Genomic DNA, 17,619 nt, shown 5'->3' with positions numbered 1-17,619 from the left:
AGACTAGCCCCACTGTGTCTGTGAGCTGTAATCTAGACTAGCCCCACTGTATCTGTGAGCTGTAATCTAGACTAGCCCCACTGTATCTGTGAGCTGTAATCTAGACTAGCCCACTGTATCTGTGAGCTGTAATCTAGACTAGCCCCACTGTATCTGTGAGCTGTAATCTAGACTAGCCCCACTGTATCTGTGAGCTGTAATCTAGACTAGCCCCACTGTATCTGTGAGCTGTAATCTAGACTAGCCCCACTGTATCTGTGAGCTGTAATCTAGACTAGCCCCACTGTATCTGTGAGCTGTAATCTAGACTAGCCCCACTGTATCTGTGAGCTGTAATCTAGACTAGCCCCACTGTATCTGTGAGCTGTAATCTAGACTAGCCCCACTGTATCTGTGAGCTGTAATCTAGACTAGCCCCACTGTATCTGTGAGCTGTAATCTAGACTAGCCCCACTGTGTCTGTGAGCTGTAATCTAGACTAGCCCCACTGTATCTGTGAGCTGTAATCTAGACTAGCCCCACTGTATCTGTGAGCTGTAATCTAGACTAGCCCCACTGTATCTGTGAGCTGTAATCTAGACTAGCCCCACTGTATCTGTGAGCTGTAATCTAGACTAGCCCCACTGTATCTGTGAGCTGTAATCTAGACTAGCCCCACTGTATCTGTGAGCTGTAATCTAGACTAGCCCCACTGTATCTGTGAGCTGTAATCTAGACTAGCCCCACTGTATCTGTGAGCTGTAATCTAGACTAGCCCCACTGTATCTGTGAGCTGTAATCTAGACTAGCCCCACTGTATCTGTGAGCTGTAATCTAGACTAGCCCCACTGTATCTGTGAGCTGTAATCTAGACTAGCCCCACTGTATCTGTGAGCTGTAATCTAGACTAGCCCCACTGTATCTGTGAGCTGTAATCTAGACTAGCCCCACTGTATCTGTGAGCTGTAATCTAGACTAGCCCCACTGTATCTGTGAGCTGTAATCTGTAGACTAGCCCCACTGTATCTGTGAGCTGTAATCTAGACTAGCCCCACTGTATCTGTGAGCTGTAATCTAGACTAGCCCCACTGTATCTGTGAGCTGTAATCTAGACTAGCCCCACTGTATCTGTGAGCTGTAATCTAGACTAGCCCCACTGTATCTGTGAGCTGTAATCTAGACTAGCCCCACTGTATCTGTGAGCTGTAATCTAGACTAGCCCCACTGTATCTGTGAGCTGTAATCTAGACTAGCCCCACTGTATCTGTGAGCTGTAATCTAGACTAGCCCCACTGTATCTGTGAGCTGTAATCTAGACTAGCCCCACTGTATCTGTGAGCTGTAATCTAGACTAGCCCCACTGTATCTGTGAGCTGTAATCTAGACTAGCCCCACTGTATCTGTGAGCTGTAATCTAGACTAGCCCCACTGTATCTGTGAGCTGTAATCTAGACTAGCCCCACTGTATCTGTGAGCTGTAATCTAGACTAGCCCCACTGTATCTGTGAGCTGTAATCTAGACTAGCCCCACTGTATCTGTGAGCTGTAATCTAGACTAGCCCCACTGTATCTGTGAGCTGTAATCTAGACTAGCCCCACTGTATCTGTGAGCTGTAACTCTAGACTAGCCCCACTGTATCTGTGAGCTGTAATCTAGACTAGCCCCACTGTATCTGTGAGCTGTAATCTAGACTAGCCCCACTGTATCTGTGAGCTGTAATCTAGACTAGCCCCACTGTATCTGTGAGCTGTAATCTAGACTAGCCCCACTGTATCTGTGAGCTGTAATCTAGACTAGCCCCACTGTATCTGTGAGCTGTAATCTAGACTAGCCCCACTGTATCTGTGAGCTGTAATCTAGACTAGCCCCACTGTATCTGTGAGCTGTAATCTAGACTAGCCCCACTGTATCTGTGAGCTGTAATCTAGACTAGCCCCACTGTATCTGTGAGCTGTAATCTAGACTAGCCCCACTGTATCTGTGAGCTGTAATCTAGACTAGCCCCACTGTATCTGTGAGCTGTAATCTAGACTAGCCCCACTGTATCTGTGAGCTGTAATCTAGACTAGCCCCACTGTATCTGTGAGCTGTAATCTAGACTAGCCCCACTGTATCTGTGAGCTGTAATCTAGACTAGCCCCACTGTATCTGTGAGCTGTAATCTAGACTAGCCCCACTGTATCTGTGAGCTGTAATCTAGACTAGCCCCACTGTATCTGTGAGCTGTAATCTAGACTAGCCCCACTGTATCTGTGAGCTGTAATCTAGACTAGCCCCACTGTATCTGTGAGCTGTAATCTAGACTAGCCCCACTGTATCTGTGAGCTGTAATCTAGACTAGCCCCACTGTATCTGTGAGCTGTAATCTAGACTAGCCCCACTGTATCTGTGAGCTGTACTCTAGACTAGCCCCACTGTATCTGTGAGCTGTAATCTAGACTAGCCCCACTGTATATGTGAGCTGTAATCTAGACTAGCCCCACTGTATCTGTGAGCTGTAATCTAGACTAGCCCCACTGTATATGTGAGCTGTAATCTAGACTAGCCCCACTGTATATGTGAGCTGTAATCTAGACTAGCCCCACTGTATCTGTGAGCTGTAATCTAGACTAGCCCCACTGTATCTGTGAGCTGTTGGCTAGAGAGGGGCACGTGCCACGATCAGAGTGGGTATATTATAACGTGACAGTTTTTGTAGCGATACCATCAGTAGAGTGGAAAAGGTGATGGAAACACATTGACCTTTAGATTTTTATTTGGTACATAAAAACGGAAACGGATGTGCGCTACGTCCTTTTAGCCAACAAGTCAGTTTGGTGGAAACACTGGAGGGAAACAAGTCCGTTTGGTGGAAACACTGAGGCTGAAACACGTCAGTTTGGTGGAAACACTGGAGGGAAACAAGTCAGTTTAGTGGAAACACTGAGGCTGAAACAAGTCAGTTTGGTGGAAACACTGAGGCTGAAACAAGTCAGTTTGGTGGAAACACTGAGGGGGAACAAGTCTGTTTGGTGGAAACACTGAGGCTGAAACAAGTCAGTTTGGTGGAAACACTGAGGGGGAACAAGTCTGTTTGGTGGAAACACTGAGGCTGAAACAAGTCAGTTTGGTGGAAACACTGAGGGGGAACAAGTCAGTTTGGTGGAAACACTGGAGGGAAACAAGTCAGTTTGGTGGAAACTCTGAGGGGAAACAAGTCAGTTTTGTGGAAACACTGAGGCTGAAACACGTCAGTTTGGTGGAAACACTGGAGGGAAACAAGTCAGTTTAGTGGAAACACTGAGGCTGAAACAAGTCAGTTTGGTGGAAACACTGAGGCTGAAACAAGTCAGTTTGGTGGAAACACTGAGGCTGAAACAAGTCAGTTTGGTGGAAACACTGAGGGGGAACAAGTCTGTTTGGTGGAAACACTGAGGCTGAAACAAGTCAGTTTGGTGGAAACACTGAGGCTGAAACAAGTCAGTTTGGTGGAAACACTGAGGGGGAACAAGTCAGTTTGGTGGAAACACTGGAGGGAAACAAGTCAGTTTGGTGGAAACTCTGAGGGGAAACAAGTCAGTTTTGTGGAAACACTGAGGCTGAAACAAGTCAGTTTGGTGGAAACACTGAGGGGGAACAAGTCAGTTTGTTGGAAACACTCAGGGAAAACAAGTCAGTTTTGTGGAAACACTGAGGCTGAAACAAGTCAGTTTGGTGGAAACACTGAGGCTGAAACAAGTCAGTTTGGTGGAAACACTGAGGGGGAACAAGTCTGTTTGGTGGAAACACTGAGGCTGAAACAAGTCAGTTTGGTGGAAACACTGAGGCTGAAACAAGTCAGTTTGGTGGAAACACTGAGGCTGAAACAAGTCAGTTTGGTGGAAACACTGAGGGGGAACAAGTCAGTTTGGTGGAAACACTGGAGGGAAACAAGTCAGTTTGGTGGAAACACTGGAGGGAAACAAGTCAGTTTTGTAGAAACACTGAGGCTGAAACAAGTCCGTTTGGTGGAAACACTGAGGCTGAAACAAGTCAGTTTGGTGGAAACACTGAGGGGGAACAAGTCAGTTTGGTGGAAACACTCAGGGAAAACAAGTCAGTTTGGTGGAAACACTGAGGGAAACAAGTCAGTTTGGTGGAAACACTGGAGGGAAACAAGTCAGTTTGGTGGAAACACTGAGGGGGAAACAAGTCAGTTTGGTGGAAACACTGAGGCTGAAACAAGTCAGTTTGGTGGAAACACTGGAGGGAAACAAGTCAGTTTGGTGGAAACACTGAGGCTGAAACAAGTCAGTTTGGTGGAAACACTGAGGGGAACAAGTCAGTTTGGTGGAAACACTGATGGGGAAATAAGTCAGTTTGGTGGAAACACCACTGATGGGAAAATGCTCATATTTTAGAATGTTCGCATGAAAATCTGTCGCCAATTGGATGAAAACCAAAACTAACTAGTTAGGGACTCCCCACACCAGCAGAAATCCATTTTCTGGACCTGCATTTTTTTTTCGGTCTATGTTTTGTTTCAGGACTGGGTTTTATTTGAATGTTACCATCCACCAGCATGGCATTGTTGATTCATTCAGAAACAGCTGCAAAGTTCTTCCTCTCCGCGAGTCCATCATTTCCCATCTCCCACTTGGATCGCAGCACAACCACCCTATGGGTCAAATAGGGGTTTAGTCCCATAGTATAAATATAGTATAATAGTATAAATATAGTATAATAGTATAAATATAGTATAATAGTATAAATATAGTATAATGGTATAAATATAGTATAATGGTATAAATATAGTATAATGGTATAAATATAGTATAATAGTATAAATATAGTATAAATATAGTATAAATATAGTATAATAGTATAAATATAGTATAATAGTATAAATATAGTATAAATATAGTATAATGGTATAAATATAGTATAATGGTATAAATATAGTATAATAGTATAAATATAGTATAATGGTATAAATATAGTATAATGATATAAATGTAGTATAATGGTATAAATATAGTATAATACTATAAATAGTAGGTTTTTACCAGCACTTGATCATAATCCATTGGATAATTTGTATAAACAGTGCATTCGGAAAGTATTCAGACCCCTTGACTTTCTCCACATTTTGTTACGTTACAGCCTTATTCTAAAATTGATTAAATAGATGTTTTTCCCTCATCAGTCTGCACACAATACCTCATAATGACAAAGCGAAAACAGGTTTTTATAAATTGTTGCCAATTTATTTAAAAAATAAAACTGAAATATTACATTTACATAAGTTTTCAGACCCTTTCCTCAGTACTTTGTTGAAGCATCTTTGGCAGCGATTACAGCCTCAAGTCTTCTTGGATATGATGCTACAAGCTTGCCACACCTGTATTTGGGGAGTTTCTCCCATTCATCTCTGCAGATCCTCTCAAGCTCTGTCAGGTTGGATGGGGAGCTTCGCTGCATAGCTTTTTTCAGGTCTCCCCAGAGATGTTCGATCGGGTTCAAGTCCGGACTCTGGCTAGACCACTCCAGGACATTCAGAGACTTCAGAGTCCCGAAGTCACTCCTGCGTTGTCTTGGATGTGTGCTTAGGGTCGTTGTCCTGTTGGAAGGTGAAACTTTGCCCAAGTCGGAAGGCCCTGAGCGCTCTGGAGCAGATTTTCAGGAAGGATCTCTCTGTACTTTGCTCTGTTCATCTTTGCCTCGATCCTGACTAGTCTCCCAGTCCCTGCCGCTGAAAAACATCCCCACAGCATGATGCTGCCACCACCATGCATCACCGTAGGTATGGTATTGGCATGGTGAAATGCGGAGCCTGGTTTCCTCCAGACGTGACGCTTGGCATTCAGGCCAAAGAGTTCAATCTAAGGTTACATCAGACCAGAGAATCTTGTTTCTCATGGTCTGAGAGTTCTTTAGGTGCCTTTTGACAAACTCCAAGCGGGTTGTCATGTGCCTTTTACTGAGGAGTGGCTTCCGTCTGGCCACTCTACCATAAAGACTTGATTGGTGGAGTGCTGCAGAGATGGTTATCCTTCTAGAAGGCTCTCCCATCTCCACAGAGGAACTTTGGAGCTCTGTCAGAGTGACCATCGGGTTCTTGGTCACCTGCCTGACCCAGGCCCTTCTCCCCCGATTGCTCAGTTTGGCCAGATGGACAGCTTTAGGAAGAGTCTTGGTCGTTCAAACTTCTTCCAATTAATAATGATGGAGGCCACTGTGTTCTTGGGGACCTTCAATGCTGCAGAAATGTTTTGGTACCCTTCCCCAGATCTGTGCCTCGACACAATCCTGTCTGGAATTCTTCTGACAATTCCTTCACCATCGGGGCGGCAGGGTAGCCTAGTGGTTAGAGAGTTGGACTAGGAACCGGAAGGTTGCAAGTTCAAAACCCCGAGCTGACAAGGTACTAATCTGTCGTTCTTTTAATCTGACATGCACTGTCAACTGTGTGACCTTATATGGACAGGTGTGTTGCCTTTCCAAATCATGTCCAATCAATTGAATTTACCACAGATGGACTCCAATCAAGTTGTAGAAACATATCAAGGATGATCAATGGAAACAGGATGCACCTGAGCTCAATTACGAGTCTCATAGCAAAGGGTCCGAATACTAATGTAAATACGTTTTTTTCTGTTTATTATTTTTAATACATTTGCAAATATAAAAAAAAACTGTTTTAGCTTTGTCACTATTGGGGTATTGTGTGTAGATTGATGGAGATTTGTATTTATTTAATACATGCTAGAATAATGCTAGAATAAGGCTAGAATAATGCTAGAATAAGGCTAGAATAATGCTGTAACGTAACAAAATGTGGAAGGATTGGAGGGGTCTGAATACGTTCCCAATGCACTCTGTATAAATATATATATTCATTACCAGTCAAAAGTTTAGACACACCTACTCATTCAGAAGTTTTTCCTTATTTTTTCATTTTTTCTACATAGTAAAATAATAGTGAAGACATCAAAACTATGAAATAACACATATGGAATCATGTAGTAACCAAAAAAGGGATTAAGCAAATCAAAATATAGTTTAGATTTTAGATTCTTCAAAGTAGCCACCCTTTGCTTTGATGACAATTTTGCACACTCTTGGCATTCTCTCAACCAGCTTCACCTGGAATGCTTTTCCAACAGTCTTGGATGAGTTCCCACATATGTGGGTTAAGGATTGGCCTGAGGTAGTCCGTAACTGTAAATAAGAATTTGTTCTTGAGTGACTTGCCTAGTTAAATAAACGTTACATTTAAAAAATAATAAAAATCTGCTTGTTGGCTGCTTTTTCCTTCACTCTGCGGTCCAAATCATCCCTAACAAGCTCAATTTGGTTGAGGTCGGGTGATTGTAGAGGCCAGGTCATCTGATGTAGCACTCCATCACTCTCCTTCTTGGTCAAATAGCCCTTACACAGCCTGGAGGTGTGTTTTGGGTTCATTGTCCTGTTGAAAAACAAATGATAGTCCCACTAAGCCCAAACTAGATGTGATGGTCGCGACAGAATGCTGTGATAGCCATGCTGGTTAAGTGTGCCTTGAATTCTAATTCAAGGCACACTTAATTCCGTTCACCTAGTCTGCTTCTCACAAAGACACGGCGGTTGGAACCAAAAATCTCAAATTTGGACTCATCAGACCAAAGGACAGATTTCCACCAGTCTAATGTCCAATGTCTCGTGTTTCTTGGCCCAAGCAAGTCTCTTCTTCTTATTGGTGTCCTTTAGTAATGGTTTCTTTGCAGCAATTCGACCATGAAGAACTGATTCACACAGTCTCCTCTGAACAGTTGATGTTGAGATGTCTGTTACTTGAACTCTGTGAATCATTTATTTGTGCTGCAATTTCTGAGGCTGGTAACTCTAATGAACTTATCCTCTGCAGCAGAGGTAACTCTGGGTCTTCCTTTCCTGTGACGGTCCTCATGAGAGACAGTTAACTCTAATGAACTTATCCTCTGCAGCAGAGGTAACTCTGGGTCTTCCTTTCCTGTGGCGGTCCTCATGAGAGACAGGTAACTCTGGGTCTTCCTTTCCTGTGGTGGTCCTCATGAGAGACAGGTAACTCTGGGTCTTCCTGTCCTGTGGCGGTCCTCATGAGAGACAGGTAACTCTGGGTCTTCCTTTCCTGTGGTGGTCCTCATGAGAGACAGGTAACTCTGGGTCTTCCTGTCCTGTGGCGGTCCTCATGAGAGACAGTTAACTCTAATGAACTTATCCTCTGCAGCAGAGGTAACTCTGGGTCTTCCTTTCCTGTGACGGTCCTCATGAGAGACAGTTAACTCTAATGAACTTATCCCCTACAGCAGAGGTAACTCTGGGTCTTCCTTTCCTGTGACGGTCCTCATGAGAACCAGTTTCATCATAGCGCTTGATGGTTTTTGCGACTGCACTTGAAGAAACTTACAAAGTTCTTGAAATGTTCTATATTGACTGACCTTCATGTCTTAAAGTAACGATGGACTGTTGTTTCTCTTTGCTTATTTGAGCTGTTCTTGACATAATATTTTTTAATTTGACCTTTATTTTACTAGGCAAGTCAGTTAAGAAGACATTCTTATTTACAATGACGGCCTACCGGGGAACAGCAGGTTAACTTCCTTGTTCAGGGGGCAGAACAACATATTTTTTTACCTTGTCTGCTCGGGGGATTCAATCCAGCAACCTTTCGGTTACTGGCCCAACGATCTAACCACTAGTCTACCTGCCTCCTCTACACTCTAACCACTAGGCTACCTGCCTCCCCTACACTCTAACCACTAGGCTACCTGCCGCCTCTACACTCTAACCACTAGGCTACCTGCCACCTCTACACTCTAACCACTAGGCTACCTGCCTCCTCTACACTCTAACCACTAGGCTACCTGCCTCCCCTACACTCTAACCACTAGGCTACCTGCCTCCCCTACACTCTAACCACTAGGCTACCTGCCTCCTCTACACTCTAACCACTAGGCTACCTGCCTCCCCTACACTCTAACCACTAGGCTACCTGCCTCCTCTACACTCTAACCACTAGGCTACCTGCCTCCTCTACACTCTAACCACTAGGCTACCTGCCTCCTCTACACTCTAACCACTAGGCTACCTGCCTCCTCTACACTCTAACCACTAGGCTACCTGCCTCCTCTACACTCTAACCACTAGGCTACCTGCCACCTCTACACTCTAACCACTAGGCTACCTGCCTCCTCTACACTCTAACCACTAGGCTACCTGCCACCTCTACACTCTAACCACTAGGCTACCTGCCACCTCTACACTCTAACCACTAGGCTACCTGCCACCTCTACACTCTAACCACTAGGCTACCTGCCGCCTCTACACTCTAACCACTAGGCTACCTGCCACCTCTACACTCTAACCACTAGGCTACCTGCCACCTCTACACTCTAACCACTAGGCTACCTGCCACCTCTACACTCTAACCACTAGGCTACCTGCCACCTCTACACTCTAACCACTAGGCTACCTGCCGCCTCTACACTCTAACCACTAGGCTACCTGCCGCCTCTACACTCTAACCACTACGCTACCTGCCGCCTCTACACTCTAACCACTAGTCTACCTGCCTCCTCTACACTCTAACCACTAGGATACCTGCCTCCTCTACACTCTAACCACTAGGATACCTGCCTCCTCTACACTCTAACCACTAGGCTACCTGCCTCCTCTACACTCTAACCACTAGACTACCTGCCTCCTCTACACTCTAACCACTAGGCTACCTGCCGCCTCTACACTCTAACCACTAGGCTACCTGCCGCCTCTACACTCTAACCACTAGGCTACCTGCCTCCTCTACACTCTAACCACTAGGCTACCTGCCACCTCTACACTCTAACCACTAGGCTACCTGCCGCCTCTACACTCTAACCACTAGGGTACCTGCCTCCTCTACACTCTAACCACTAGTCTACCTGCCTCCTCTACACTCTAACCACTAGGCTACCTGCCACCTCTACACTCTAACCACTAGGCTACCTGCCTCCTCTACACTCTAACCACTAGACTACCTGCCACCTCTACACTCTAACCACTAGGCTACCTGCCGCCTCTACACTCTAACCACTAGGCTACCTGCCTCCTCTACACTCTAACCACTAGGCTACCTGCCTCCTCTACACTCTAACCACTAGGCTACCTGCCTCCTCTACACTCTAACCACTAGGCTACCTGCCTGCTTAACCCTGTGCTCCTCAACCTGTGCTGTTTTGTATTGCAGACATAGACGACCTGGGGCTGGTTAAGTACAGGATCCTGTCAGGTAATGACCTGGACTACTTCAACCTTAACCCAGATTCTGGTGCCCTGGCCTTGAGGAGGTCCCTGGCCTCCGCTAACCTCAAGACGGTTGTCTTCAATCTCAAGGTATCCCTATGTACCCCCAGGTCTTCCCTATGTACCCTCTATGTATCCCTATTCATTCCCTATGCTGCCCTATGTATCCCATATGCACCCCTATACAGCTTATGTAGCCCTATGTATCTCTATTCATTCCCTATACACCCCTATGTAACCCTATGTATTCCTATGTATATCTTATGCTTGCCAAGTTAAATGAAGGTTCAATAAAAAATAAAACAATCCCTATGTATCCCCTATGCAGCCCCTATGTTGTCCTTATGTATCCCCTATCTATCCCCTATCTATCCCCATATGTTGTCCCTATGTATCTCCTATGTTTTCCCTATGTATCCCTATGTATCCCCTATGCAGCCCCTATGTTGTCCCTATGTATCCCCTATGCAGTCCCTATGTTGTCCCTATGTATCCCCTATGCTGCACCTATGCTGCCCCTATGTTGTCCCTATGTATCCCTATGTATCCCCTATGTATCCCCTTGCAGCCCCTATGGTATCCCTATGTATCCCTATGTATCCCCTATGTTGTCCCTATGTATCCCTATGTATCCCCTATGCAGCCCTAATATTTCCCTGTGTACTGCAGTCTTCAACCTCAAGGTATTGAAATTAACAAACTATTAATGCCACAAGGGCAACACACATACAGAACAATACATACACCACACCACATACACCACTACACATACACCACTAGACATACACCACAACACATACACCACAACACATATACCACTACACATACACCACTACACATATACCACTACACGTACACCACTACACGTACAGTACAACACAGACACCACTCTACATATACCACTACACATACACCACTACACATACACCACTACACGTACACCACTACATGTACAGTACAACACATACACCACTCTACATATACCACTACACATACACCACTAGACATACACCACTACACGTACACCACTACACGTACAGTACAACACATACAGTACAACACATACACCACTACACATACACCACACCACATACACCACACCACATACACCACAACACATACAGAACAACACATACACCACAACACATACAGTACAATACACCACAACACATACAGTACAACACATGCATCACAACACATACACCACAACACATACACCACAACACATACACCACACCACATACACCACAACACATACACCACAACACATACACCACAACACATACACCACAACACATACACCACAAAACATACAGTACAATACATACACCACAACACATACAGTACAACACATACACCACAACACATACACCACTACACATACACTACAACACATACCCTACAACACATACACTACTACACATACAGTACAACACATACACCACAACACATACAGTACAACACACACACACCACAACACATACACCACAACACATAGAGTACAACACATACACCACAACACATACACCACAACACATACAGTACAACACATACACCACAACACATACACCACAACACATACAGAACAACACATACACCACAACACATACAGTACAGTACACCACACCACATACACCACAATACATACACCACAATACATACACCACAACACATACACCACAACACATACACCACAACACATACAGTACAACACATACAGTACAACACATACACCACAACACATACACCACAACACATACACCACTAAACATACACCACACCACATACACCACACCACATACACCACAACACATACACCACAACACATACACCACAACACATACAGTACAACACATACATCACAACACATACATCACAACACATACACCACAACACATACACCACAACGCATACACCACAACACATACAGTACAACACATACACCACAACACATACACCACTAAACATACACCACACCACATACACCACACCACATACAACACATACACCACAACACATACACCACAACACATACAGTACAACACATACATCACAACACATACATCACAACACATACACCACAACACATACACCACAACACATACACCACAACACATACACCACAACACATACAGTACAACACACACACCACTACACATACAGTGCAACACATACACCACAACACATACACCACAACACACACACCACAACACACACACCAAAACACATACACCACAACACATACAGAACAACACATTCACCACAACACATACACCACAACACATACAGTACAACACATACATCACATCACAACACATACACCACAACACATACACCACAACACATACACCACTACACATACACCACTACACATACACCACTACACATACACCACTACACATACACCACTACACATACACCACTACACATACACCACAACACATACACCACAACACATACACCACAACACATACACCACAACACATACACCACTACACAAACACCACAGCACATACACCACAGCACATACATCACAACACATACACCACAACACATACACCACTACACATACAGTACAATACATACACCACAACACATACACCACAACACATACAGTACAACACATACACCACAACACATACACCACAACACATACAGAACAACACATACACCACAACACATACACCACAACACATACACCACAGCACATACAGAACAACACATACACCACAACACATACACCACAACACATACAGAACAACACATACACCATAACACATACAGTACACCACAACACATACAGAACAACACATACAGCACAACACATACACCACAACACATACAGTACAACACATACATCACAACACATACACCACAACACATACACCACAACACATACAGTACAATACATACACCACAATACATACACCACCAGATTACAGATTACACTACACTACAAATTACATTACACTACAGATTACAGTATTACATTACACTACACTACAGTATTACATTACTAAGAACAATGTTTGGGGTGTGTAGAGTGTTTGTGTGTTTTATGTGTAGTGTGTGTAGAGAGTGTGTGTGTGTCTTCTCTTTTCTTCACATATAGTGTTGATGGATCCCAGGATCCATATGTCTCCCTTTGTCTCCTTGTGTCTTCCTGTGTCTCTCTTTGTCTCCCTTTGTCTCCCTGTGTCTATCTTTGTCTCCCTTTCTCTCCCTATGTCTCCCTGTGTCTCCCTGTGTCTCCCTGTGTGTCCCTGTGTCTCCCTGTGTCTCCCTGTGTGTCCCTGTGTCTCCCTGTGTGTCCCTATGTCTCCCTGTGTGTCCCTATGTCTCCCTATGTCTCCCTGTGTCTCCTTGTGTCTCCCTGTGTCTCCCTGTGTCTCCCTGTGTGTCCCTGTGTCTCCCTGTGTCTCCCTGTGTGTCCCTATGTCTCCCTTTGCCTCCCTGTGTCTCCCTGTGTGTCCCTGTGTCTCCCTGTGTGTCCCTATGTCTCCCTTTGCCTCCCTGTGTCTCCCTGTGTCTCCCTGTGTGTCCCTATGTCTCCCTATGTCTCCCTATGTCTCTCTGTGTCTCCCTATGAATTCCTATGTCACTCCTTATAATAGTGCACTATACATAACAGTGTTCCATTTGATACACAGTATTATTATTAATAATGTTATTATTATTATTAATGTTATTATTATTATTGATTGTATTATTATTAATAATATTATTAGCATTAATGTTATTATTATTATTAATTGTATTGTTATTTTTAATATTATTATTATTGTTCATATTGTTATTCATTTGATTATTAATAGTGTTATTATTTTTTATATTATTATCATTCTTCTTCAAATTACTATTATTACTATTATTATTCCTCTGAAGGTGGAGGCGACGGACGGAGAGCTGTTCTCGGAGCCGAACTACGTCAACGTGACGGTGGTCCGGGGTGGGATGCCGTCTCGTAGTGTCACCTGCAGAGAGACAGGAGTGGCCCAGAGGCTGGCAGAGCTGGTACTACAGGTGCCATCAATATCATTATCAATATCCGTATCTCAGGTGCACTTACTTCCAATGTGCCCTTGAGCAAGGCACTTAACCCCTAAACTGCTCATTGGGCGCAGCATTTGTAATGTGGTTAAGAACTTAAGAACACGCCGTAAACTTACACCACAGCTAGTTTGAAATGTCGTCAAGGAGATCATTTTGCATAGCTCAAGCTGTTGTTGGTACATTGTCATGTGTGTTTGCGAGCAGAGGATCCCTAGTTCGGACAGGGACAGTGAGGAAGCTACAATGTTAGCAAAACAGCGACATCAGGCTCACACTGTTCCAGCCTCTCTGTTCCAGCGCCTCTGTTCCAGCCTCTCTGTTCCAGCCTCTCTGTTCCAGCCCCTCTGTTCCAGCCCCTCTGTTCCAACCCCTCTGTTCCAGCCTCTCTGTTCCAGCCTCTCTGTTCCAGCCCCTCTGTTCCAGCCCCTCTGTTCCAGCCCCTCTGTTCCAGCCCCTCTGTTCCAGCCTCTCTGTTCCAGCCTCTCTGTTCCAGCCCCTCTGTTCCAGCCTCTCTGTTCCAACCCCTCTGTTCCAGCCTCTCGGTTCCAGCCTCTCTGTTCCAACCCCTCTGTTCCAGCCTCTCTGTTCCAGCCTCTCTGTTCCAACCCCTCTGTTCCAGTCTCTCTGTTCCAGCCCCTCTGTTCCAGTCTCTCTGTTCCAACCCCTCTGTTCCAACCCCTCTTTTCCAACCCCTCTGTTCCAGCCCCTCTGTTGGGATTAAAGCAGAGCAAAGAAAATAGATCTGTAAAGTCTTCTTCTTCTTCTTCTTCCTCCAGAAGGCTACGGCGCTGCGGAGACCCAGGGTGGATGAGGGGTACACAGACCTGTTCTCAGCCAACAGACTGACGCCTCAGTTTGAGTCGTTCCCGTCCAGTATCGTGGTCAGGGAGGATCTGGCTAAGGGGGCGAGTGTCTTTCAGGTGGGGGATGTTCCACGTTGTGATGTATTGTTCATGGTAAATGAGTTACACGTATTGGGAAGTATCCAGAGTAGGGCTGGGTGCTGTCCATCATAGCGTCCTTCTCTCATCCCGGGATTTACAGTATTACCTTGTAATACCTTGCTCAGTACAAAAGGGGGCGCCAGAAAAAGAAAAAAGGCCCATTGGGCGTCTAAAACCAGAAAATAAATCATTAGCAAAAGACAGGCAGTCCGGCTCATAAAGTTATACATATATAGGTAGGAGCTACCTACAGTTGAAGTCGGAAGTTTACATACACTTAGGTTGGAGTCATTAAATCTCCAACCTCCAACCTAACATTTTTCAACGACTCCACAAATTTCTTGTTAACAAACTATAGTTTTGGCAAGTCGGTTAGGACATCTACTTTGTGCATGACACAAGTCATTTTTTCAACAATTGTTAACAGACAGATTATTTCACTTATAATTCACTGCATCACAATTCCAGTGGGTCAGAAGTTTACACTAAGTTGACTGTACCTTTAAACAGCTTGGAAAATTCCAGAAAATGATCTCATAGCTTTAGAAGCTGCTGATAGACTAATTGACATCATTTGAGTCAATTGGAGGTGTTTCTGTGGATGTATTTCAAGGCCTACCTTCAAACTCCTCTTTGCTTGACATCATGGGAAAATCAAAAGAAATCAGCCAAGACCTCAGAAAAAGAATTGTAGGACCTCCACAAGTCTGGTTCATCCTTGGGAGCAATTTCCAAATGCCTGAAGGTACCACGTTCATCTGTACAAACAATAGTACGCAAGTATAAACGCAATGGGACCACGCAGGTGTCATACCTCTCAGGAAGGAGACACGTTCGGTCTCCTAGAGATGAACATAATTCGGTGCGAAAGTGCAAATCAATCCCAGAACAACAGCAAAGGACCTTGTGAAGATGCTGGAGGCAACAAGTACAAAGCTATCTATATCTACAGTAAAATTAGTCCTATATCGACATGACCTGAAAGGTCTCTCAGCAAGGAAGACGCCACTGCTCCTAAACCGCCATAAAAAAGACAGACTATGTGCAACTGCACATGGGGACAAAGATTGTACTTTTTGGAGAAATGTCCTTTGGTCTGATGAAACAAAAATATAATTGTTTGGCCATAATGACCATTGTTATGTTTGGAGGAAAAAGGTGGAGGCTTGCAAGCTAAAGAACACCATCCCAACCATGAAGCTCTGTCAGGAGGAATTCACACAGCTTTTGGAAGGCTAACCAAAACATTTGACCCAAGTTAAAAAATGTAAAGGCAATGTTACCAAATACTGATTGAGTGTATGTAAACTTCTGACCCACTGGGAATGTCAGGAAAGAAATCAATCATTCTCTCTACTATTATTCTGACCTTTCACATTCTTAAAATAAAGTAGTGATCCTAACTGACCCAAGACAGGGATTTTTTACTAGGATTAAATGGAATTGTGAAACTGAGTTTAACTGTATTTGGCTAAGGTGTATGTAAACTTCCGACTTCAGCTGTGTATATATAGTTTTGACTGTATTTTGGTCTATTTTCAAGTATAAGCTGTACACCGAAGGTTATTTCTGGGTGCTTTTCTTTGGATTTTAGCACATTTACAAGGATTGATTGATTCAATATTCAACCAACTTTTTATTATATTGTTAATATTTAGTCAATTGTTTATTCCAGGTGAGGGCAACAGATGACGACACGGCCTTCAACGGTCACATCCTGTACGCCATCTCCAACGGCAACAGAGACAGCTGCTTCGACATCGCCATGGAGACGGGCCTGATGACAGTGTTCCTGCCGCTGGACCGCGAGCGGTCTGACCGTTACGTCCTGAACGTGACCATCTACGACCAGGGTCTGCCTCAGCGTTCCAACTGGAGGCTCCTAACCGTCAACGTAGAGGACGCTAATGACAACGAGCCTGTGTTCGCCAAGGACAGGTCTGATATTCATACAAATAAACAATTGTTGGCAAACGAGCATAATAAGGTTTAGTCCAGATCGCTATCTATGTCCTCTATAGTCACTAGTTTAGTCCATATCACTATCTATGTCCTCTATAGTCACTAGTTTAGTCCAGATCGCTATCTATGTCCTCTATAGTCACTAGTTTAGACCAGATCACTATCTATGTCCTCTATAGTCACTAGTTTAGTCCAGATCGCTATCTATGTGCTCTATAGTCACTAGTTTAGACCAGATCGCTATCTATGTGCTCTATAGTCACTAGTTTAGACCAGATCACTATCTATGTCCCCCATAGTCACTAGTTTAGACCAGATCGCTATCTATGTGCTCTATAGTCACTAGTTTAGACCAGATCGCTATCTATGTCCTCTATAGTCACTAGTTTAGACCAGATCGCTATCTATGTCCTCTATAGT

At 44.2% G+C, this 17,619-nt stretch overlaps 1 protein-coding gene across 1 annotated transcript in view; it reads left to right on the top strand.

The window, feature by feature from the left end:
• Nucleotides 1-17,619, top strand: part of LOC112240034 (protocadherin Fat 3-like) — a 316,631-nt gene that overhangs the window by 13,788 nt on the left and 285,224 nt on the right. Inside the window, exons 10-13 of the mRNA XM_042311250.1 lie at nucleotides 10,185-10,330; nucleotides 14,126-14,263; nucleotides 15,070-15,213; nucleotides 16,913-17,175. Of these exons, the coding sequence (XP_042167184.1) occupies nucleotides 10,185-10,330; nucleotides 14,126-14,263; nucleotides 15,070-15,213; nucleotides 16,913-17,175 (691 nt within the window). The remainder of the gene's footprint in view (nucleotides 1-10,184; nucleotides 10,331-14,125; nucleotides 14,264-15,069; nucleotides 15,214-16,912; nucleotides 17,176-17,619) is intronic.

Source organism: Oncorhynchus tshawytscha, linkage group LG33 (assembly GCF_018296145.1).
Source record: "Oncorhynchus tshawytscha isolate Ot180627B linkage group LG33, Otsh_v2.0, whole genome shotgun sequence".
Taxonomy (NCBI): Eukaryota; Metazoa; Chordata; class Actinopteri; order Salmoniformes; family Salmonidae; genus Oncorhynchus; species Oncorhynchus tshawytscha.
Note: the sequence above shows the minus strand (reverse complement) of the source record. Positions and strands in the feature narration are given on the sequence as shown.